This window comes from Xiphias gladius, chromosome 9 (assembly GCF_016859285.1).
Source record: "Xiphias gladius isolate SHS-SW01 ecotype Sanya breed wild chromosome 9, ASM1685928v1, whole genome shotgun sequence".
Taxonomy (NCBI): Eukaryota; Metazoa; Chordata; class Actinopteri; order Istiophoriformes; family Xiphiidae; genus Xiphias; species Xiphias gladius.
Window position 1 is genome coordinate 2,194,804 of NC_053408.1, and position 25,797 is coordinate 2,220,600.

Below are 25,797 nucleotides of genomic sequence, written 5' to 3' on the forward strand. Positions count from 1 at the left end.
CTCTCTCTGATTGGTTTAAATCGTTGTCATTAACACGTAGGATTCATCTGATTGGCCAACGTAACATTTTCTGGGATCTGTATTTGACAGCATGAAGTAGCGACGTAAGAAAAAAAAAAAAAAGGGACTCGTTTTTACGTGACATAAAATAACATCTGTTATGTAAGGTCGTTAAATCACAAGTTGAGGAAAGATATGCCTTAATGTATTTCATACGTGAGTATGTTAAATGTTCGCTCCTCTCAGTGCTATGTATTTTCCCCAGGATTGTGGGCTAGTGTTGCTGTAGCTTGCTAGCATGATTTCTTAGGCGCACACACACTGGGGCAGGCACTACAGCGCGTTAGCTCCGGACAATGCAAAATTTCTAATTTCTGGCGGTTCATTTTATGTGCAGCCTCGCGTATGTAGCTAGCTACGCTTTTTCTAATTTCCAGTCAGCATCAGAACAAAGCGGCCTGGACAATGCTTCTCGAATTTAACAGAACAATTTGTCAGTCGTGCCAGGTTAGCGTTAGTTTACAGGCTAACGTCAGCTAGCTATTCATGATAACCAGCTACATCCCAATTTGACAGGTAGGGCAGGTTTCATTTGCGGTACGCTTTACTAAAAGCACTTTACGAGCATGATGGTTCTTCGGTTGTCAGCACTGCGAGTGCAGCCTCACATCAGTTTTAGCTGCTTTGAAGCAGCAGATAATTCACTGCGTGGTAGCTAAGGTAGTTTTATAGCTGGTGTTATATCCAGTTTTTGCAGCTTTTTATGCATCAATACGAATGATGGAACTGAAATCATTGCATCTGACTGATTAAGGGCTCATAATGCTATGGGGCACATACTGCATGTTAGGGCTGCACCTAACTATTATCATTAGCCATTAAACTACTGCTCCTATCCATTGATTTTCTCGGTTAATTGTCTCTAAAATGTCAGAATGTGATGCTTTTTTTTTTTTGGCTCTCTAATATTTGTCAAATAAAACAAGCAATGGGATATATCAACTTGGGCTGTGAAAAATTATAATGGTCATTGTACACTATTTTCTAATAATTGTGAGGCTGGAATCAGCGGATGAAAAATTACTGAAATGATTAGTCGGTTATCAAATTGCAGATTAGTTTTCTGTAGGTTGACCTAATAATTAATTGACAGTAACTTAAGATCTGTTGCCTAGGGTGGAAGTTTTTCATTTACTCTGGCATTTCTTTGACTTGCAGCTGAGGCCAGCATTAGGGAGAATTCTCGTCCGTACGTCATTCAGATGAGGCATGCTGCAAGTATGCAGCCCATGTATAGAAGAGATGCTGGAGTCTGGCACCAAACAAGAAGTCTTCTCTACAAGAATCTACTCATCAAATGGAGGACCAAGCAACAGAGTCTTCAGGTGCTTAGTTTTCAGCAGACTGATGTGAATCTGTTCAGAGTGCAAGCTTTTTCTGCTGTGTTCAGTTTTATCTAGCATATGCCTGTTTTTCTGTTGCTTTGTTTGACAGTTGTCTTAATATCCCACAACTTGTCATCAAATTCTGTAATTTGTTTGAAATATGGAGCAGTAACATACAGTGTGCAAAGTAAGTGTAGGAAGAAGTAGACTTGTAGTGTGTGGATAACAGCTCCATAGATACTGATTTTAATATATTCACAAGTCCCCCCCCCCCCCTCACAGTTAAAACATTTAACTCTGACAACTGAGCCAGTGTCTATGATGTTTTGGCGTTTCTTTTGCCAGTGATATACTATGACCCTGCATTACACACACCTTTTTCTCAAGGATAGCACACTGCCATGGTCTATATTGTGTCTGGATCTGTGAGGAAGCTCTCTCAGTGGTTATTCCAGGGAAACCTCAGCCACATTTAATAAGCCTTGTAATTTGTTCATATTGTCATGCCTGTGGGCTGTGCATCAGTAAACTTGTGGCTGCTCCAGTGCAACAAAAAAACCCAAATCACACCCAAACCTTTACCCATGGGGAAGTACTCCTTATTCTTACACAACATAAAAATTGATTTTGGAATAAAATAAAGAAGATGGTTTGTGCCTCTCCTCCCTTTTTAATTCTTCTGAGACCATGCATTTTTCATTTGGCTTTAAGTTGCACTAATGCATTTTTAATGTCTCAGTCTATCAACATTTCTTTAAGGAGTTGCACTGAAGGACCTCTTGCAGTTTCCTTAACAGCGGTTAGGAAAGTCCTAAGGTGAAATGTGAATAATATCCCTTGTTAACTTCATACATGAGATGCCAACTGTTTGCCACTGGCTGTTTAAGCCCTATATAACCATTTGTCCTAAGAACTCAACTTTGTTGGTTTGACAGGAAAACGTGACTTGTTTTGGAGGACAAAGTCTTTACTAAATGAGATTTTAGTTGTTTTGCTTACACAGATAATCCCAGGTAAATGAAATGACTGCAGGCCTGGATCCTCTTTTACAGTACACGATCAAGTTCTCAAGCCCCTGATGAGTTGTTGATTTGCCAGTGGCTCCCCCTTTTATTGTATCAGTTTACTGTGTTGCTCAAGGTCAATCTGTAGCATGTTGTTCATGGGTTGGAGAAATGAAAAAATGGCTCGTCATTTGTCATGAGGTTTGATCTAGTAGTTAGAGCCCCCGAACACAGGCAGTGTTACTTCATCAATAAGAAAGAGAAGCATTTGTTCTGCTGTGGTGAGGAAGGAGCGGAGTCTAAAAGCTACGTACTTGGACAAGTAGCAGAAGATGAATGGAAAAGTGGTAAGTTGCAAATCGTGTGGTTTTCTCATCAGCTATTCCTTTATGTGTTTGTCTGTACAGGAATTGATCTTACCTCTACTACTGTTGGGTCTCCTGATACTCATCAGTACCCTGAATCCTCACGTTTACTATGGAGGCATCAGCACTAGGGAGCTGGAGCGGGAGGAACACTTCTTCAAGGGCCTGGGCTACACACCAATCACTAACATCACCAACCACATCATGGAAGAGGTGGCCCAGGAGATGCGTAAGAGCTTGAAGCCTATCTTACACTTTAAAATCGCACCTACAGTACAAGACAACCCTGTGTTGTTCTCGACAACTCTCGATCTATATCAGTTAAGCTGGAGCAGAGGACAGAAGGCGGCAAGAATGCTTATGCCACTTTTAACCTCCTCCTTGTCTTTTCAGACATGCAGGATCGTTTGGAGATGTTTGCCAGTGAGGAGGACCTGGAGAACGCCAGCCTGTATGAGCCTTCCAGCTATGTTGGTGTTGTCTTCATGGACAGCTCTGCCACATCTTACAGACTGCGCTTCCCGTACAACCAGCTGCCCCTGCCCAGTGATTACACAGAATCTATTGGTAAAATCTAATGTGACTTTCTTTCATCTTATTGTATTTTGCTGTCTTTTTATTTTCTTTCTAATACATGTTTAAAATTTCTTGTGCAAAGTTTTTAAACCCCAATTTTCTATATTTTGTAGATTTAATTTAAATTAATCTACAATAGTTTACAGGCTGTATACTCCATGATGAGAAAGGAAAAAAATAATTTTGAAAACATTTTGTTGATGTATTATAATTGACACACAGAATTTTGTAAACCTTCAAGTATACTGCATACTGCCTAGAATTACACCTTTGGTATGAGGACCCCACATTAAGCATTTTACGTACTAACACTAGTTTGAAAGTAATCACTAGTCACTAAGAACACAGTAAAGACATTACACTACAACTTAGTGATGGTATGTATGATGGTACTGTATGAATGACTGTCTATTTTGATTCATTACTATGAATGACAATAACCGTGACATTGCTGGTAAGGCTACAAGGGAAGTCTGTGAATGTTCTTAAGTGGATAATGCATTTTAATAAAATCCACTTAAATTATTCCTTACAGATAATAAGGTCCAAATCAGACATCCCTGAGTGGGGGGGGTTGGGAATAAGTTGTGTGTGATGAATTCTATGCCTGAGGAAGATGGAACACAAAAAAATATTTAAAAACTCAATTATGCCGCCTTTCTTTAAATGTAACGTAAAGAAAGACGCACAGCTGCAAGCAAGATGATCACCTACAAGAGCTTAAAAGATGAATTATAAATTGTTTGTCACCTGTATCTGATATAGACTTTATGTTGTTGTCATTGTGCTTGTTCTCCTCTAGCCAACTGTTTTACCAGCTCGGTGAACTGCAGAGCAGCTAATTACTGGTACTCTGGCTTCATCCGCCTCCAATCCCTGATCGATGCAGCCATCATCCAGGTGAGACATGCAAGAAATTAGCACAGTGTTCTCTAGAATGAACCCACTTGACTCTGAAGAGAGAAAAAATATGCACTGTTTTTTGTTCATTATCACTTATTGTACATTAAAGAAAATATTATGCTGATTTAAAGGATTTGAAGTCTATGATCTGTATTTTCCAATACACAGATCTTATGGGTTAATGAGTTCCTACCCAGAAAAGTATTGAAAGTGAATATGATCTTATGCTCAAATATATCTTAATTTTACATTTATATGGATATTGAGAGCAAGCACGTAAAGACTGTGGATTCTATGACTAATTCCAAGTAAAATTATTAATATTTATTTTCAAGTAGGGTTCGATGTAGTGCTGAAATGTTTAGTCAATTAAACAATTAGTTGTTCGACAGAAAATAAAAAGCATAATCGATAACATTTTTTGTAACTGATAAATGGTTAATCAGTTGTCATGCAGCAATGATGCCAGACATTTGCTGGTTATTTTTGTTTTTTCTCATATCATTGTATCTTGAACATCTTTGGCTTTTTGACTGTTGGTCAGGAAAAACATGCAGTTTGAAAACGTCACCTTGAGTTTTCACAACTTGTGATGGACATTTTTACAATTCTTGACATTTTCTAGACTAAATGATTAATCATTTAACTTAAAAAAAAAAAAAATAGTCAGGCCATTAATGCTAATGAAGATAATCTTTAGTTGCAGACCTAGTTCAACCTGGTGATCTGGGTTTTTGTCTACAGATGCAGACAAAGCGGTCAGTGTGGAGTGAGATGGACCTGAAGGTGGTAATGATGGGTCAGCCAGGCTCTGTGGAGGTGCAGAAATTCCCCCACGCCCTCATCTCCATATACCTGGTCCTGGCCTTCACACCCTTTGTCACCTTCCTCATCGTCAACGTGGCAGCTGAGAAGGAACACCGTCTCAAAGACACAATGACCATGATGGGACTCTATGACACAGCCTTCTGGTAAAAGAGAAAGGGGGGTTCAGTCACTGTAGTTTCAGATGCTTGCATATGCATGAAAATAATCTGTTAGAACCTGCTTTCTGATTCATCTGATTGTGTATATGCTTAAGTTGTTATGTTGTACAACAGGTTGTCATGGGGCCTCCTGTATGCTGCTCTGGTGACCACGATGTCCATCCTGATGGCCGTCATCGCTACGTACACAGCGCTGTTCCCTAACAGTGACTTCTTTGTAATTTTCTTCCTCATATTCCTCTATGGGATATCATCTGTGAGTACAGCTGTGATAGAGGAAAAGTAAATCTGTACATAAGTGTTTGTTTGTTTAAACTGTCACTTCACCCAAATTACATTTGTAGTATCTTTTTATTTACCTCTAGTGGTATCTAGCCACACAGATAGTTTTGGTCTTATTTGTCCCGGTTGTGAGAGATACACATCTGAGATTTCTGCCTTTAACCTAGTATAATGGAGGTAAATAGAACTTTGTTTGTGGTGCTCACAGCTTTGAAAAATTACGTTTTGAAAGTGTGAACATCAATATGTAATACCAGAAACAATGTACCTGTCCATTTGGATAATCCACAGACCTCACTGAGAACAGTTTTCTTTGTAACTGCTTTCTGTTGAAGAATTGGTTCCGAAAAACGAATAGAAGTGCTTTTTTTAAAGGGAATTTAAAAAGTAGGAAAAGCAAGGAGGCCACAGGCTGATGTTTTGTTTGATCTATACCAAATTTCAGATTCAGAATTCGTGGTTAATGTCCCAGTCACTTGAGAATGCATTATAGTAAATTACCTGTTACAGAATAATAGGGCAGCGCTGCAAACGTGACATTTCCTAAAATTGTTGGTCATCTTGGAAGTTGATTTCTTCCCAACCTTGAAAAAATGAAATCCCCCAATGAAATCTCTACTAAATCTAAATCTAAATGAGTAATTTAAACAGTATTTTAAACAGTGGCAGGTGGTTTTAATTACTGCATCATTTAGTTTGATCGGTCAGCACTCTCATAGTACAACAGCATTCATAGTGGGAGTCATGAAAAAAACCTGATTCTTTCCTCTCGTCATGTCTCTCTCTGCTCTCTCCCATTCCACAGATCTTTTTCTCCTTCATGCTGACTCCGTTATTTAAGAAGCCCAAGTTTGCCAGCACAGTGGGCTCCATGCTGACAGTGGTGTTCGGCTGCCTGTCGCTTTTCACTGTTCTGATGAAGGACTTCCCACAGCCGTTGGTATGGCTCCTCTGCCTGCTCTCCCCCAGCGCCTTCTCAATTGGGATTGCACAGGTAACACACACACTCAATCACATCTGCACAGCACACTCTACTAGTCACCTTGGACTACATGCCATGCAATGACATAGCTTATTAGCCAGGAAATTCCTACCTGAATATAATTAGTTCTGGCTTCTCCATATCCATCCAACATTCTGTTAACTTTCTTTTTTCTGACATTGACCTTGTTTTTGTCCATTTAATTTGTTTTGAATTTAAAGTACTTTTTATAGTTTTTGCTACATATTTTTGTGAAAGCAAGATGCTTCTTGCTAAAAAAAAAAAAGATATATATATATATATATATATATATATATATATATATATATATATATATATATATATATATAAAGAATCAGTAAATAGCTCTGAGACCACACCAAGAACGATCCCTATAACAATAACGATGTTAGCATCCACACTGATAAATGATAACATTATATACACAATGGCGCCAAGCTCCAGCTGTGTCAGATAACAAAACACTTACGACCAATTCTGAGCTCGATTGCATCCCTGTTGTCCTTCTTGTTAGCGTCTTTATAAATACTGTTTGTTTTATTAAACGGGTGAGTTTTTTTTTACTCAGTGATGAGTGTCTCTGCAGTCATCTGCCGTGTTGAATGTGACGCCCTGTAAATTCTGATGTATTTTGATTGGCTGTCAGTGTTTCTATCGTTCATTGAATCCCTCTGAAAGTGATCCCAATGATATTGTTTGCCAGTCGTTGTCCTTATAGTTGTAGTTTGTTATAGATAAAGTTATAGTTCTTGTGGCGGATGGCCCTTTAGACACACGTGCCTCTGATTTTGGTATTGCATATGTCTCTTTCGTTAAACGTATGGAATAATGCACTAGGAGCCATGCAGTCGTAGGAAAATGATTCACAAAGTGGAGACAATTAATCGTTGCTGAAGAGATTTGATCTCTGAGTGAGTGCATTTGTTATACATCTGTTAGGTGGTTTACCTTGAGGCTCAGGGAGATGGTGCTGTGTTTTCTTCCTTGGCCAACGGCCCACATCCTCTTTATGTGCCCCTGATCATGCTGGTTCTGGACTGCATCCTCTACCTTATGTTGGCTGTCTACCTCGACCAGGTTCTGCCTGGTAAGTACATTGTATATTGTGTATTGTATTGTATACCTCAATATAATTTATAACCAATTAGGTCTACTTTAATACTGTTAGTTATTTAGATAATCACTTTCCCCGTGGGATGACTTTAGTTTACTCATAACCTAATATTGTTTGAATATTATTGTCACGTGTATTACTTATTACACTTTGTCTGATATGCAGGTGAGTTTGGAATGAGGAGGTCCTTGGTGTACTTCCTCAAACCATCTTATTGGTCCAAACGCACAAAGCGCTATGTTGAAGTGAGCTCAGTATACGACACAGAGGTGAATGGTACTCCTGGCGGGGACGAGTCTATTGAGCCTGTTTCACCTGAGTTCAGAGGAAAAGAAGCCATTCGGTAAAAGTTTGAATTTGCATAGTTGGATTTAAACTGATGTTTTGAGTGTTTACAGTCTGTTACAATAAGTTCTTTTTAAAAATGCAGCTTGTTACAATGCTGGATAGGTTACTACAGCTTTATCTAAAACCTTTTGTATGGTGGATTTTTTTTTTTTGTAGCACAAATTGTAACACAGTTTTAGCATACCGTCGACAAAATATCTAAAACATGCATTCAGAGGATGAGTACTTTAGAAATTGAAGCCTGAGGAAAGAAATGTAGGCTTTGAAAGTTTCCAGTAGAAATCAGTGTCAGGCTCAGTTAGAAACACAGCCTGATTTTGTTCTTGGTTCAGTGCCAGACACCACTGTTGCACTGGCTGAGTAGAGCCTGTGGGACCAGCCTATAACCTGAGAGCTGCTCTTCACTCTGACACTCCTGCTGTGTTTACACTCCTCTCATATCTGTTGTATTTTTTTTTCTTCTTTGCTTGTTTGCTCAATCTCTGGCAGCATCAATAACATCCAGAAAGTGTACAAAGATAAGGACAATGTGGTCGAGGCTCTGAGAGGTGAGTCCTGAACACTTCCACTTAATTAGTCTAATGAAGGTCAAAGGCTTCTCATATAGTAGGTGTTTTGATGTTATTTTGCAATTTTAATTTTTTGCAATTTGATTTTTAAAAAGTTATGAATAATAACATAAATTCATCTATGCAACATTTAGTATCCGTTGCTCAGTTTAGAGAGAAAAATAAACATTTTGATGTCTGAAACACATAGCATACCTTGATGGTATGTAAAACTGCTCTGAGATTAATAGGTTATTCACCCTGCAGGCAGAGAATTCATGCAAAAGCCATAATCAAAATGTAATTTAATCAGAGGCTACAAAATGCAGTAGTTTCCCTTTGAAGTTTTTGTTCTTTATTAAACAGAAAAATGGTTTCTATAGTGTCCCATGGTAGAGCTAATTTATGTACCTCATTACATTACATTCTATTGCACACACTTCAATGGAATGTCATTGCGGAAACTAAACATTGTTCAGCCCTTCTGTGTTTGTTTTCTTATATTAATGCGCATCTTCTGATTGATTTCATGATGCCGTCCTTCTTAAATTACATCCCCGCCCCAGGTTTGACGTTTGACATCTATGAGGGCCAGATAACTGCTCTGTTGGGACACAGCGGGGCTGGAAAGTCCACTCTCATGAACATCCTGTGTGGAATCTGTCCACCCACTAACGGCTCGGCCACCATCTACGGCTCCCCTGTAGCAGAGATTGCAGATGGGTCAGAAATGAAGCAGCTGGTGGGAATCTGCCCCCAGTTCAACATAATCTTTGATGTGCTGACTGTGGAGGAGCACCTGAGGATATTTGCCGCAATCAAAGGGATTCCTCCAGCAGACATTGACGCAGAGGTAATGTGATGAGAGGCCTGTTGTAAACACTGGCTGAAGAGCCTGTGTCTTATATGTGGTAATGTTAGTCAGGTAGAGTTTGTGTGGCATGAAATGTTGGTTGCTTTCATGTGATGTTAGAAACATTAATCACAAGTAAATGAAAAATTAACTAGATTAAATTAACTAGAGAAATAGTTGTATGATTTCCACACTGCCAAGAGGTGACAAGAGAATGGCATATATTCAGCCCATTCAAATACTGACAGTAAAAATTATGAGCGACGTTTTGGGAAATAATCAACACATCAGTTACATTCCATTTCTCCTCTGCATTCTGCCTTTGAATCACTATTGCAGTAACTGTGCACTGGTTCATTTTATGAGAAACAGCTTCTTCTTTTTTTCAAGGCCTATTTTGTTAAACATTTCGTATAAAAGTATTTGAATGCATGAGCATGAGTCATCCAGAGTTATCAAACCGAACAGGAATGCAGCGTGAGATGAACTCTAATGTGTTGTCCATGGCTGTTTGTCCATGGTGTGTACTCTATTTGTTTCTCTTTGATAGGTTACCAAAGTGCTGAAGGATCTGGACTTGGAAAAGATTATGACTGCTCAGGCCAAGAATCTGAGCGGAGGCCAAAAGAGGAAGCTGTCAGTGGGCATCGCCATTCTAGGAGATCCCAAGGTACCGGCAGCTTGAAGTGGACAAGTGCTCTTAGCATCATACACATTCCTTTGTTTGTGTTTGTATCCTGGCCTCCGACTGTAAAGTCTTTAAAATGCCCGGAGTTGTCAGTAGCTCTGCCAGCAATCTTACTATGATGACATCAGCTCGGGCCCATTCTGGGAAATTTGCATCATGTTTGTTTGTGTCAGATCCTCCTCTTGGACGAGCCCACGGCAGGCATGGACCCGTGCTCCAGACACCAGGTCTGGTCGCTGCTGAAGAGCCGCAGAGCCGGCAGAGTCACGGTCCTCAGCACACACTACATGGATGAGGCTGACATTCTTGCTGGTATGAACTGTTTCTGTTACATGACGTACACAGGCCCACAGGCACCAAACCCGATGTAATCCCAATTCGATAACTGGAAGGGTCAGATTTAGTTTTGAGTTGTTTCACTGTTATGCGTTTTAAAAGTCAAAATGAATTAGACCTTAAATTTATTAAATATTAGATTAGAGAACAAATCTTTTTTTACATTATACACATTTATGTTTATTTACTATGCAGAGTGTTTGTTTATAATGTAAAAGTCTTGGAGAGATTTGAGGTTTTATCAACTTTTAGTAATCCTCAACGTTTAAATTCTGCTGTTAGTTTTGAATAAGCAACATCAAGATCTTCAAATTTACTTAAGTGCCAGTCCCCTCCAGTTTTGTATTCGGAAAAAAGCTCCTTTTATACTCTTACAGTTAACGATATTCATGTCAGCATCCGAAGAAATACTGACTGTTGACTACTTGTAGCTGCACTTTGAAGAAGTGTCATGAAAGTGTTTCTTGCCAACAGCTTTTCATAATCGCACAGTCTGCAATTGATCTGTTGTTATGGTTAAACACAGATGATTTTTTTTTTTTTCCTCCAGATCGCAAAGCTGTGATCTCTCAGGGACAGCTGAAATGTGTTGGCTCTTCCCTTTATCTCAAGCTCAAGTGTGGTGTTGGATATCATCTGAGGCAAGTAGATTTTACTTCCTAAATTAGTTTATTGTTGCACCTTTCAAATAAGGGAGATCTGTGTCCATCTTTGCATATTTGAAACCTTAGTGGCCCTTTGGTGAACCGTTTTATAGACACTTTTTTATGAATTTCAACAAATCATGGTGAAGAAAATAAGTTGTTGGCATGTGAGAATATACTTTACTTAAAGAAGAATTGAATACATTTTTTGTTGGTTTTTATGATTTAAGAGGATTTGTAATGGCCACATCCCAACAATCTGTGTCTTCACCATGGATCTTAATTTATAGTGTATATAGTTTTAGATTAATCTTTTTTTGCCTCCCTCGCAGAATGTCTATCAATGAGGGATGTGAAGCTGAAAAGATCACGTCAATGGTCAACCAGCATGTTCCCAAGGCAATAGTGTCTCGACAACATGAAGCAGAGCTGACTTTCACTCTGCCTTTTGAGAGCATGGACACATTTCCAGGTCAGATCACACTATATAGAAAATAATGGTACCTGTTTCAGTTAGCTGTATTGATACTTACTGAAACGATACAAATTGGTGAAATCTGACATTTAAGTGAACACACTAAAGATCAGCCAGTTTAACATTCACAATTGTTCAAGCGCCTGAAAGTTCATTTACATGGTTTCCAGCCTCTTACTGTCAACACAGTCAGTTAGTAGGAAATCCCACCCCGACAAATGCTGAATATATCGCTGCAACTCATTTGTGACTCAGCACTGACTGCAACTGCAGTCGACCAGCAGCAAGTAATCATTAATTTGTCTTTCATAGGCCTTTTCTCAGAGCTCGACTGTCAACCTGATCTGGGAATTATCAACTATGGGGTTTCCATGACAACACTGGAGGATGTTTTTCTTCGTTTGGAGGCAGAGGCTGAAGTGGACCAAGCTGGTGAGTAATGTTATATTAAAAAGGACCAAACTAATTCCTAATTCAAGAATATGACTGTATTTGTCCAAATGAGTATTTCTCCACCTGTTTGTTTCATGCATCCAGACTACAGTGTGTTTAATCGGGAGCAGGCAGAGGATGAATGTGACAACGCCTCTCTGGACGATACAGACCAGCGGCTGCTCACGTTCTCAGACAACAAGTCAGATGTTGTGTCAGGTCATGCTCTTTGGCGGCAGCAGTTCAGCACTGTGGCCTGGCTGCACATGCTCAACATGCGCAGAGAGAGAAAGGCCTTTGTTTACACGTGAGTGTTCAGCTACAAAAACGATCCGAAAACAAGATACGGTTTCAGGTCAGTCGTCGAAAACTGACACACGCAACTGGCTGTCAAAAATGACAGTGTACGTAAAATTACTATTTTTACAAATGTTGTTCAGTCATCACTATGTATATATTTTTTAAAACAGAAATTGCAGTATTATGACAAGCTCTGAATTTTCACACATTCATAACACCTTCAATACACGCAAATACACTTTGAAGCAATCAAAGAGCTATTTATCTCCAAAACATATATTGGCACTTTATGTGAAAAGTAGGGCTTCTGTGTACATATTTAATATACTCTAACCTATGTTTTCTAATATTTAATTTGCCTACGTGAACTTCTTAATCAAGTACCCTGACATTAACATATACTGACATAAAGATAGATGCAGCTGGTCAAATTTAAATGTATGGATGGTTAAACAGTCTATACTCTGCTGTAGGGATGTAAAGAATCTGTGCTTGTGGGTTTTTGAGACATTGTCCCTTCCATTCATCCTGTCTTTTCTCACCACCTCCTTTTCTTTTGCAGTCTGGCCTTGTTCCTGGTGTTTGTCGCTGCAGTGCTCGTCCTGTCTCTGGCCACAGGAAACATCCAGATTCACTCACCAGACCGTCAGTTTCTGCCCATTTACCTGCTTAAAAGGAACCAGGCGCCCCGGAGATACTCCACTAGCCTCCTGGTTCAGAACTCCTCAGGTGAGTCCGCTGGACTTTTCTTATGTCTTATCCAAAGGATAAGACTTTGCTTTGGATCCTGGAGGGAAATGAGCTGATAGCTGATATTTTGGATGCTGGCTGCACATTGGATGATGCATACTGAAAATATGAAACCTACACCTTGTATTAAGTGGTATAGACAATTCTGCTTTCAGGTTTTGTTATAGTATGTCCTTACAGTGAGACTTTAGATCTTCTTTCAGACAGAAAGTGCTGGTGTAAATATTGTGATGGGAGGCTGTGTGCTGTACAGATGTTAAATTACACAGTAAACCATAAACGATAGGAATTGTCACAGGGGCTCATCTGTAACACTCCTCCTTGATGATGATCCACTTAACATCCCTACACTCTTGCTGCATTCCCCATTTTCAACTCCTCACAGTGCAGTTTTCTTCGAAGTGGGCTAGTGTTGTTTTGCTTTTTCTTTTGCCATCAGGCTCTGATATTTCGGACTTTATCCACAACCTGGAGTCTCAGGACATCAAAGTGGAAATGATGAGACACAGTGACTACATGGCTGCAGCTCCCCACAGCGCCGCCATCAACGTAACAGGATCCAGCAAGGTCACTTTAATGTTGGACAGATCAAATTTATTTTTGATACCAGATACTTGATAAGGCTGGAGATAAAACATCAGATGTGGACTCACCTCTCCTGCAGCACCTCCACCTACAGTTAATGCAGTGGTTGTGTTCCAGATGAAGGGCCCTTTGTTCGAACGCTGAGTCCTCTAGCTGAGAGCCTTTTATTTAGATCAAGTGGAGTTCACTTTCCAACATGTGACACTCATTAACCCTTTATTTTCTTTCTGTTAACAGGGTTTCAAATACAGTGTTGCGTTCAACAGCACCACAGTCCACTCCTTGCCTATGACTGTCAATATACTGAGCAACGCTCTTCTAAGAGGCCTGAATGGTACTGGACAGATCCGAACCTGGACCAAACCGTTTGATTATGTGAGTATTTAACCGAGCTAGGAGTCAGATGTGACAGATCTCATCTATACTGTTTCTCTGTGCCATATAAAGATATTAAACTTTCCCACCGTGACATACCACAGCAAATCCCAGATGCTACGTCGTATGCTCTGGTGTACATTGAGGCCATCATACTGGGAATGCTGGCAGCTGGAATGCCTGCATATTTCGCAATGGACCACACTCGAGACCGAGAGGTAACCATTAACTCCCAGTAATTATGACTAATTTTAATCTGTTTGGCAGGGTATTTGTTTCACAAAGTCAAATAATGTTTGACACTGTTCTACCACAGCAATTTAGAGTTAACGTGAAGATTTTAAAGTCAGCTACATTTTTTTTAAAGATTATTTTTGTGGCATTTGGGCTTCGCTGGACAGTTTGAGAAGTAGAGAGCAGCAGGCAGACGTGAGAAGAGATGGAAGGTAATGACATATAGCAAAGGTCTTCAGGCATACACAAAACGGGTGCATTGTGCTTAGTTGTTAGGTGTGTTAGGGCCCAGTCACACCAGCATTCATGACAGCAAAATTTCTTACCAAAATGATTTAATTAAAATGGAATTGCGGTAATCAGTTGATTCACTTTGCACAAAAAAGATAAACCCCTCTAGAGCTTTTGTGTCAAACTTTGACCTGCAAATTTGTGTTTGTGACCAGTTACGTGCTGGAAGAAGATATCATGTTAGCTGTGTAGCACAAACCAACTGTAGTATATAACCCTGCTCTGCTGGACAATAACGGCTTCACAAAAGAGATGCTGTGTGCTTTGCAGTCAGTCGAGACATAGAAGCGAACGGTTTAAATACATTGCCATGAATTCATTGTGTTAACTTAATGTCCAGACAGTGACCCAGAGCTGTGTAGTCATTACGTCCCAAAGCCTCCAGACCCGCCTATTCTGCGTCGACGCACAAGTGAATTTTGCTGTCCCCTCTGGTGTAGACTGCTGGCTCAGCAGAACGCCCAAGTCAGGAGGGTTTCAGTCGCTCCAACAGTGCACCTGCTCATCCCGTATTCTAGAGCACATAGAAGATGATAGCACTTATATTTAAATTCAGAGTGTCCAATTACTCCCGACTTCTCGTGTGATCTCATATCCTGATAGCGATCATTAGATATCATTATTCTTATTATCATTATTATTAGTAGTAGTAGTAATGATAGGTGTCAGATAGTATTGCTGACTGTGTATATTGACTTTTACATTTGCCTGTTTTTTTCCTCTTCAGATCAAGTGTCGCTCTACACTGCGTATCTCTGGTCTGGTACCATCAGCCTACTGGTGTGGCCAGGCAGCGGTGGACATCCCCTTCTACTACCTCATCCTGTCCTGCATGACTATCATCCTCTTCTCCTTCCACACTGGAAACCTGCTCACCTCCAGCAACCTCACCGCTGTGGTCCGTACCCCTGCTTTATACACTGTAGCTCACGTACTGTACTACTGTAGAACACACAGTATGATATCGTTAGTGATAATAATGAAAAATAAAACGGCTGAGTCACTTTTCATGACTTCTCCTCTCCTCCTCTCATAGGTCCTGTGTACTGTTGGCTTCGGTCCAGCCATGATCCTCTTCACTTACGTGTTTTCTTTTGGCTTCGCCCGAGTCCAGAGCAACAGGGATTTCTTCTCTGTCATCTCCATGATGGTGAGACAGGAGGCCTTGTGTATACGTACATATTGGAAAATAAAGGTGTCAGCGCCTCCCAAAATATGAACGCTAAATAGCAAAAGAAAATCTGTTCCTGAAATCACTGAGACTGATAACTATGATCACAACACATGAAATAAAAAGTACATGAGCTTATTATGTTGGCTCTCATGCCATACTGTACCTGTGGTTATTCTGAAAAGTCATCAGTTTCTTATTCTTACTTTGGCACCAAAGCAGTTTTATTATGTAATTCTACTTTTGGATGCTGGTCATTATTAGAGTCACGTGAAAGGGTTTTTATGATTAAATGAATGACTTATGCCTCAGGTGTGTGTGGTATCGGCCTCGCTGGTTCAGTTGTCATTTGTGAACGACAACCCCGGACTGACCAGAAACCTGCACAATGTCTTGTGTTTCTTCAACCCTTTGTACCCTCTCATGGGCTGCCTCAACTGCATCACCAAGGTAGGAGCTCAACAAGGGCAAACAGTCAGTTCTTTCAAAGTGTTTCTCTGTCTGCCTTTTTGTCTTTTAACCTGCGCTTCGCTGTATTTTGGACGATATGATGTGGAAGAGTTGCTTATAATGAGGACATCAACTCTGGAGTTCCATGCATCTTAAAGAATCTTTTAGCCCTTTGTTTGGGCCGTCTGGCTGCACATATTGTAGACTGTACGATGAAGTCCCTCTGGCTCTTATTATCCCTCTTATATAAAACTATAGCTCTGATAAATGCATGCTACCTGCCCAGGGCCACACACACAAAGTTAGAGAATGCTTAGCAGCTAAAGAGCCAGATATTTTTCTCAGGAGTTTGTACTGACCAATCTAGAGAATCGTTTTCTCTTAATTTACGGCAAAAAACAATAAATGTATACAGTACATTTCAAATACAACGGACTGCTTGATTAAACCATTACTCTTGATTCTTTCTTCAGATTCTTGTAGTAAAATTGGGAAGACAGTTTAAGACAATGGCTGATGGAACAAGCAGGAATCAACACACTGACGTTTTTCCACCATTTACAGGCAACCTTCCTCCCGTCTGTCTATGAGGAGAACTTCTTGTGGAAGAACCTGCTCATTGCGGTTGTTTCTGTATGTATCTCATTTAAAATAATTTTGCCAAAACATTGATAAGGGGACTGCAGAAGTGTGTGTTCAGCCATAATTTGTGTCTTGTTTCTGTGCTCAGCCCTATCTCCAGTGCATCCTGCTGCTATTCCTGCTTCGTTGGCTGGAGATCCATTATGGAGGGAGGACAATGAAAAATGATCAATTCTGCAGGTGATGATCGGATTTCAGGTCATAGCTCAGAGAACAGGAAACCTCAGTACATTTATATTTTAAACACTGAGGTTTATTGCTTTGTATTTCAAATGAACAGTGGGAGCTTCTTAGTCTCAATTGAGATACGTTAGTTCAAGTTCAAGTTGTTAGGATGGAAACTTCTGCAAATCCATTCATTTGACATCTCAACATAAAGCCAGATTTGTCAGGATAGCATCTTAATTCATTTAAAACAAATTTAATTGTTTGACCAAGAGCCAAACTCGATGTTTTTATTTAAACCTTCACAGGATCTCATCCAAGTCAAAGCTCAAAGTGGAGAAGAACCCAGAAGAAGGGCTGAACGAGGACGAGGATGTGCAGATGGAGAAAGCCAGAGTGAAGGAGGCCCTAACCTGCCAGTCCTGCGAGGAGGTGAGTGAATTTCATCTTTTGGTACAGGAAAATCAGGAGCTGTTGAAATGTCTGTCGATATGGGCTATGTCACTCAAGAGTTCTTGACTGAAAACAATGTTTTGCATTTTATAAGGTGAGATTCAGAACATAAATTTGAATTTCTTTTTATTCATAGACCGTTTCCGCCCGTTAGTCATCATAAGGTATTCACTGAAAACAAGGGAATTTTGGGTCTCGTCACTGTGTGTCCACTTAGAAACCAGTCGTGGTTGTGAGTAACCTGAGGAAGCAATACAAGGGCAGAAGAGAAGGTTTTTCTCTCAACAAGAGGAGGAAAGTGGCCACAAAGAACATCTCTTTCTGTGTACGCAAAGGTACGTTTGTCTTTTTTTTCATGTAGACTAATGCTTTTGAGATTGCATGGTAGTTTTTAGATTATCCAAGAAATTTGTGGGGAAATTTAAGCCATACTATCAATTTCAGGGAAAGTCACAGTTCACTAATATGACAAATTAACTGCTGTTTCTTCAGGTGAGGTTCTTGGACTGTTGGGCCCCAATGGAGCAGGAAAGAGCACCATAATGCATATGTTGTCAGGTGACACCGACCCCACTGCAGGCCAGGTACAATACAGATTATAGTGAAATGATAATAAGAAATACAGTCAAGTAATCATAACTAATTGCTGTAAAATATAATTGCAATTTTGCAGCACATTTGTGCAACCAATTTCTGTTAGTAGAAATGTGACCTTTTAAAAATAATGTCCGTGAATTGCGTTAAGGCGTGAAAAAGAAATTGCCTTTTCACTCAACTCGCCACAGAAGAATAAAATTGATGGACGAATGCAGAACATAATTACTAATAACCAGTAAGCTAGTTACTAGTTCAGTGACGGTCTGTTTTCCTTTGTCCAGGTGCTGATGGGGGACTATAGTACAGAGTTTCGTCCAGTGGACAATCCTCTGGAGCATGTGGGCTACTGTCCGCAGGTGAACCCTCTGTGGCCCAGGATCACTCTGCAGGAGCACCTCGAGATCTACGCTGCCATCAAGGGGCTGAGAGGACAGGAAGTACCGGGGATCATCAGACGGTAGGTCGCAGTCTCCAGCTTATTCACACAAGCAGTCTTAGCATTTCAGACCAAGCCGCCAGTGGGACCAAAGAACCGTACAACAGGCAGCCCCAGATGACTGTGGCAGGGTTTGGGATCTCTAGCCTTCCTCTTCCAATGAGACAATCATATCTTTTTCAAATATCCATCCCATAGTGTGACTATTAAGTGTACTAATGCCGTAGTTTTGCCTTGAAAGTTATTTTTAAAATTGAGTAATAGCAACTTTATTTACAGTATTTAAATGGCCCACTGACGTAACACAGAGACCCAGTAAATGGCAAGAGGCTGTAATCAGATACACGTTTGATACGAAACAACTACGTAAACCTATGCAAACGGGCTCGAGTTGATGTGACTGTTGACATGATGAGAATACTTTTTATTCAAGCCTCGTTTCTATTATGACAATTAGTAGAGCAAAGAGATCCGTTTGAAAGCAGCTGACAGTTGTCATGCAACTATTGTTGTCAGTGTGGTGAATGCTCTGGAGCTGAGGGACCACTTGAACAAACAAGCCAAGAGCCTGTCAGCAGGACTCAAGAGGAAGGTGAGAACATGTACACTGTTTTTAACCACACTTGGCCTAAACCCACTCAGCTGACATTTTTCCAGTAACCCGCTTCACATTCTGCCAACACGCCACGGTTTCCCCGCCTGACAGTTGAATATAGAAAACCATTTGCATCAGCGGAGGATTTACAGTTCCACAGTTTTAATCCCAGTGGAATCTTGGAAATTGTCTTTTCACAACACTTTTCTTTCTGATGAAACACATTTAACATTTGTTATTTCTTTCTGTTTCTGTTCAGTTTTTTTACACACGGTTTTTACTACACTGTGATGTCTTGTTTGTTTCCAGTTGTGCTTTGCCTTGAGTATGATTGGGAATCCTCAGATCGTCTTACTAGATGAACCGTCATCTGGGATGGACCCCAAGTCTAAACAGCGCATGTGGTGAGACCATATTCATATGACGATAAGAACTTCTTAACTTTATATTTCTAGATTCTAGATTCTAATGTGCTGAACATGTGTTACACTGTTTAACTTAACTTTTCTTGTTCCAACCACATTACTCATGTTTTAGTCCTTTCACTTTGGGCAAATTAATGTTGATATAAACAAGGAGAAGCTATGTAATTCAGACATTTTGTTAAGTCCTCTAAACCTTTATGTTTACTTAAAAGAAAATAAATTTAATTTGTGAACTTGATGATTGTTCTTAAAGGGTGTGGTATTATGTTAAATGCTAATTTCAGCAGCACCTCCCAAAGCAGAAGTTAAAACAAAATTAAAAATAAAATGCCAAGAAAAAAACTAAAAGACACGCTAGCATTAGCTTTTAAGATAATATTAAGAGACTAGGTTCAGCTAAAGAAAAAGAATTGAGTGTTTCACTTGAGGACGCCTTATATCCTTGGTGTAGGAGAGCCATACGGGCAGCTTTCAAGAATCGTCAGCGGGGAGCCATCCTCACCACACACTACATGGAGGAGGCCGAGGCCGTGTGTGACCGCGTGGCCATCATGGTTTCCGGCCAGCTGCGGTTCGTACTCGTCGCTTTGTGGTATTCTTTGAGACATTCAGAAAGACAAAACATCTGGAAGAGTTAATGCTCCGTTTGTTTTTCTCTGTCAGATGTATCGGCTCTATCCAGCATTTAAAAGGGAAATACGGTCGAGGCTACAGTTTGGAGGTGAAACTCAGAGAGGAGCTGACGGGGCTTCAGCAGGTGGCGCTGCTGCACAAAGAGATCCTCCGAATATTCCCTCATGCTGCCCGGCAGGAGAGGTGAGACTGCCCAACTGTGTGAGTTTGTGTGTGTGTGTATTGGGTGTGAAGCGGGATTTATACTCCTTCTGAACGGCGTGGTCCATTGTCACACGGTATCAGAAACCCCAGAAACCCCCGTATCCGACGATTTCTGTAACTTTCTGGAAGGGAAGATCCGACATGATTGTCCATTTGTGCTGGGGTGAGAGAGGAGCCAGGGTTTGTACTTCTCCTCTGTCTAGCTCTCTTTCATTTCTTACACAACGATATGTGGCACTTTTAATGTGAACGACCGAGGGCGACACTATGAATGTCTTCCTGGAGACACTGTCTGAAAATATGCGTCGTTGTCCCAGTTCTCTATCGCTTTCCACTCTGCCTTCCAGTGCAGCTGTTGGGAACAACTATAAACACATTTCATTTCCGACGTGGTCGGACAACATTCATCTTTAGAACTAGTTCTGAGAGACCATAAACCGACCCAACCCTGCTTCGTGTTGTGTAGTGGACAAGGAACACTTTTCCCCGGACTGTCTTTCAGCACTTAATTGCAGGCATCAGCACGTCGGCAAACCCAGATTGAAGAGGGGAAGTAAAGCTAGCAGAAGTTAAAAGTGCAACGAATACAGACGCTGAACTTTGTGTTAAAACACAGACCATTCCTCCTCATAGGGTAGTCTACAAATTCCACATTCAAAGAGAAGTGTAGGAAATATAAAACTGGATATGTTAACATTTACCTCTCAAAAAAAGAAATGTGCAATGTGCAATACCTTGTTGATAACTGAGTGCCAAAATACACATTCTGCTTTTCTCTGCAGCTTTGCTACTCTGATGGTTTACAAGATCCCCATGGAGGATGTGAAATCACTGGCCAAGTCTTTCTCTCAGTTAGAGAGCGGTGAGTTGCTGCTGATCTCTCTCTCTCTGTCTCTCACACTCTGTCTCACACACACACACACACACACACACACACACACACACAGGCGTGTGCGATTTGGGACATATCTGCCAACTCCTTCAATGTAATTTATCTTCGCTATCTCTGTTCATCTTCAGCCAAGCAAGCCTTCAACTTTGAAGAGTACAACTTCTCCCAGTCGACCTTAGAGCAGGTAGGTGGTTAAGAATTACAGTTTCTAATAAAGATGCCAGACTCAGTAGAAACCACGGATCAAACTAGTGTTGAAACAGTCAAGTTGATGGAAAAAAACCTAATCAGCAATTTTAATAACAGTTCACTATTTAGAAGCAAAATCGCTTCGGTTTTGGACTGTTCTGGATTTGTCACTTTGGCTCCTGATGAATTTTTCAGTAGTTTCTTGCTTTTATAGACACGATTAATTGGAAAATCAATCGAGACAACTTGAGAGAATCTTTTTGTGTAGACTGTTTGTTTTTGTCCCAAATGGACGTTTCCTACCTGATAATGTCTGTAATTGTTCTTTCATTGACTTTTTGGTTGGGACAGTACATTTAAGCATATTCTCTTGATATTCCTTTATTTTTTTCCTCCAATACCTGTCGTCCTCTATATATGTGAATATGCTTTGTGGCTTTACTTCTTCCACCTCATGTAACTTCTAGTGTCGCATCTTCCTCCTCCCCTCTGTTTCTGTGTCCTCCAGGTGTTTATGGAGTTCGCCAAGGAGCAGGAGAATGAGGAGGATGAGGTGGGCTCCCTCAGCACGACTTTCCAGTGGCAGCGGCTGCGCCAGGACGGCCCCGTCTCAGTCAACCACACAGACAGCATCGTGCACCAGCTTTGAACTCCGCCTCAGAGGGAGCAGGCTGGTGTCTGACCAGGACCGACCAATCCAATCCTGCCAGGCTTCAGTGCCTGAGGGCTCACGCCAGCACTCGCCCGCTCCACGCAAACCGACGCCCACCGCCTTGAAATGAACGGCACAGACCTGGGTGGGGGCTCGCATGCACGGGGACTGACTGTGTGTGTATTTGGGCTCGGGGCTTTTACGGCTCCTTTCTGTGGGTCCGAGGTGTGCGTGTGTGTAACCCTCGTCCACTGGTGCTCCGTGTTTTCTGAATCGCACTGACCGAAGGGCCTGCGGTCTTTCTCGACACGCTGATGCGACACCTGCTCCTCTTTCTAATGGTGTTTTTTATCGTCACGGGGAGTCAGTAAATGGAAAAAATATATATAATAATAACATTTATGCTTTGTAATCCTCTCCATCCGTTGTCCTCGGTGGGAGGCATTACAGTAAGTGTGATTGCTCGTCTCTTCGGATGTTTTTGTCTGTTGTGTTTGTGAAACTGTTTTTAAGCACTACCAGAAATGGGATCCATCCACAGTCGTACCAAAGCAGCACATCTCTGAACCACGCACGACCACGCCTCCTCACACATTGACACTGAGAAGTACCTTTGTTTTTTGGTGTCAGTAGCATGTTCATAGTTTGCATAATAGTTCTGGTATTGATGTGGGGCAGTGGAGTAAATGCCTGTCGGCTATCGCACTGGAGAAGAGATGGTATAGTCCTCCAGAGTCCTGAGACTTTTCCAGAGCCCCCTAATCAACAAACAGCAAGTGTTTTTGTTTTTCTCTCTGAGGTTGAAGAACAGAGTACCTTCTCATTCTACACCACAGCGCATGTCCTAATGTCCAGACCCACATTGAAACTCTACATTCTCCAGCACGGAGTGTTTCAGCATGCACGCTCACGTGGAGGTTGGTTATTTTTGAGGATGAGGATTGTGGCCTTCCTCTCTACAGGTTTAGCTTTGAACTAGAACCATAGCGTGGGAATGTAGTGTAGAATATGCACGTCGGTACATGTAGCACACTGCCCTCGTCAGACACTAAGCAGGGCTGGTAACCTCAAACGTGGAGAGGCGAAGCTCGAGGTTGGGTTCAGAACCAGATGGGGCTTGAAACGTTCTTCATCTCTCAGCCAGTTTTTGTGAAGACTTTTGATAAAGGATTTTGAATGTCTGTTTGGCTTCCGGTGAGAGAAGGGTTTGTAACTCAGCAGACGCTCTGTTGAGCTCCTGTCGTCACTCTTTTTCACTTTGGTGCCACTTTTAATTACGCAGCTGTGTTAACGATCTAGCCTGTTTGGTGTGCGTGTGTTTGTGCGTGTGTTTGTGTGCGTGTGTTTGTGTGTGTGTGCGTGTGTGTTTGTTAACTGTGCTATATATACTGTGTCTAGCTGCAGCTATTTCTGCATTATCTAGTCTTTGTACAAGCACATGCGTTGTTGGTGCAATACCTATCAGTAAACCAATAAATTGTAAGTTTTTCATGGCATTCAGGTGAGAGGATGATACGGTTAAAGGGAATTTAAGAGACTTTGTTGAAAGGAGTTGAGAAATACGTGATTTGTTGGGTGATATTTGTCTACCACTGCTGAATCAGGAGCTTCCTCTGTAGATCTTTTACTTGAGAGTACGAGCCTTACAGCCACTGGCTTTGGGGGTGGACAAAATAACGAGAACGGCTGACAATCGAATGTGTCCCAGGGCAGAAACGACAAAACTCGACAAAAGCTCAACAGTATAAGCTTCACGGAGGAAGTGTCTGTTGCAGCGCGATCGTACTGGATTTAAATTAAACCGTCAAGTGTGTTTCTTTTGTCCCACCCCTGTAGGACACGGGGGTGTAAGGTCCTCCGTGGGGTTTTCCCTGAAGTTCGTCTACTTGTGATAGAGCAGTCATGGAGCAGAAGCTGGAAGTTTATTTTGGGGACAACCCGTGTCTTTTTATAGATATCTGACTAAAACATCCAACATGACTTTATTTTCTGTCTCGGTTTCACAGATATGTTGTGGTGATGGTTTTTCATTCTTGCACAAGGTGTCAGGGGTAACGTTCATGTGTTTATGCAGTAGCCTCCGTTTATCTGCTACAGGTTTTATTTGCTGTTTTTTTTTTACCTGCCGTCATCGTTCACCGAAGTTACGTAAGAGCAAGGAATGAGTCTGATGCGTATTGACTTTCCAAACATGCACTGCGGACATCGGACCACATTACGCACACGTCAGATACACTTAACTTGAGAAAGGGAGTGGGAGTAATGCTTGAGGTTCTGTCCATGTACTGTTGGGCCTATTATGTCCTTTTTAAATGAGAAAATTAAACCCTGTCAACTTTGTTTTTTGCACTCATCTAGCCTTGTTCCCTTAGATAGGGAACAAATAGAAACACTTGCTCTACATTAAATTTAACATTTTGTGTGGCGAGGATGGACGGATGGGTTTATGGGATGTCATATGTAGACTACATTTGTTTTATATTTGTTTTCTCAAGTGCAATGCAGGGGTTGTGCTCACAAAAAGCGCACATTCCTTGAACTTTGTCGTACTCCAACATACATTTGTATTCTGTGGGTCTGTGTCAGTTTCAGTAACATGTAGCCATCCAAAAAGACATTGGCTTTTTGCACATCTTACCCCTGCTTCCGGAACAGAAAGCATCACGTCTAGTTAGAAGTATTTCACATCAAGAAAACCAAACCGTTCTTTGGCTTCGTGTAAAGTGGAGCATTAAGGTGATTGGCATTGAAAGTGGAGCAGGTTTCATTTTATTTTCCTGGTGGTGGTAAAATTGCACTATTTCTGGGAAATTTTATAACCTTTCTTTATATTATGCAATCTTTGTAAGATTATCTGTGCACTGATTTTATTTTTTAAAAACTGTGGTTTAGCTGTGTGCTGTATTTTCCTCCTGTGTCGCCCCCATGTCTGGATGGACACTTGTCATTAATGAACTCTGCGGTCCTAATATGACCTCTTCATGAATAAATGTTGATCCAAATCGTTTTTCTCTTTTTTGATGCTCACACTGAAGAAGGAAAGTGTTGAAACACCCTTTTATTGTAGCGCGTTTGGTTAAATCACATTTTAATTCAACAGCAGTTTCCTCATATTTGCCATTAAAGTAGGCAACATACTGAGAAGGTCTGACCTGCAATGATTATTTTCAGCCTACTAAATGAAGCTCCCGGGTTTTCATGGGGTTTGTACCAAGGTTGTACACTGAACAAACGTGCAGCTGTATTTATTCCGTTGCAGGTGTTGCTCTATTTTAACACTGTGTGCTTTACATTAAAATACATAAAGCATCGTTTGACATTTACGAAGAGTCAAATAGATGCAGCTGTAAAGAATGAAAACAAGCCACATACCAAACACACACAAAACAAAACAGCCACCAACATACAGTTTATTACTACGTCTGTGTCTATTATTACTAACTCACCTGCTTGTTAGACAACAAACTCTGAGGTTAAGTATGCTAATCAATCAATCAATCAACCAATAAAACTTTATTTGTACAGCCCCTTTTGCACAGGTTAGAGCAATTTGAAAGCGCTTTATTGACAAGCTGAAAATAGGACATTTTGAGACTAATGCACGAGGAATAAAATGGTGAAAAAGTGATCATGAACAAATAATATATTTTAAAGAACAATTTGAAAATAATATACAGTAAAATGAGATCAAATAGATAAAAGACGATGAAAAATCAAACCGATTTTATTTGTTTGTCAACGTTATTTGAACCTTTTCTTTTTCAAACTATTTACCGGAAGGGTTGCTACGCAGCCTTGACGCTGTTGGGGGGTCGG

At 40.8% G+C, this 25,797-nt stretch overlaps 1 protein-coding gene across 3 annotated transcripts; it reads left to right on the forward strand.

Annotated features, from left to right (window-relative positions):
- Window positions 1–60: 60 nt before the first annotated feature.
- abca5 (ATP-binding cassette, sub-family A (ABC1), member 5) lies at window positions 61–24,321 on the forward strand. Of its 3 annotated transcripts, none has more exons than XM_040134333.1 (38): window positions 61–104; window positions 1,219–1,385; window positions 2,797–2,983; window positions 3,148–3,321; window positions 4,133–4,230; window positions 4,978–5,204; window positions 5,334–5,475; window positions 6,307–6,495; window positions 7,444–7,591; window positions 7,784–7,961; window positions 8,456–8,514; window positions 9,081–9,367; window positions 9,918–10,037; window positions 10,229–10,367; window positions 10,942–11,032; window positions 11,368–11,507; window positions 11,823–11,942; window positions 12,048–12,249; window positions 12,805–12,971; window positions 13,432–13,559; window positions 13,815–13,952; window positions 14,057–14,170; window positions 15,205–15,375; window positions 15,514–15,627; window positions 15,961–16,098; window positions 16,663–16,731; window positions 16,829–16,920; window positions 17,214–17,337; window positions 17,576–17,693; window positions 17,851–17,942; window positions 18,237–18,412; window positions 18,908–18,983; window positions 19,296–19,390; window positions 19,863–19,982; window positions 20,075–20,227; window positions 21,031–21,110; window positions 21,269–21,324; window positions 21,838–21,978. In XM_040134333.1, exons 2-38 carry the CDS (start codon window positions 1,263–1,265, stop codon window positions 21,976–21,978), a joined length of 4,986 nt encoding a protein of 1,661 aa, XP_039990267.1. In that variant the 5' UTR covers window positions 61–104; window positions 1,219–1,262. The 3 variants fall into 3 exon arrangements, with proteins under 3 accessions (XP_039990267.1, XP_039990266.1, XP_039990268.1); XM_040134332.1 differs by lacking the exon at window positions 61–104 and adding an exon at window positions 110–216 and having other exon boundaries at window positions 21,838–24,321; XM_040134334.1 differs by lacking the exon at window positions 61–104 and adding an exon at window positions 332–576.
- Window positions 24,322–25,797: the final 1,476 nt, after the last annotated feature.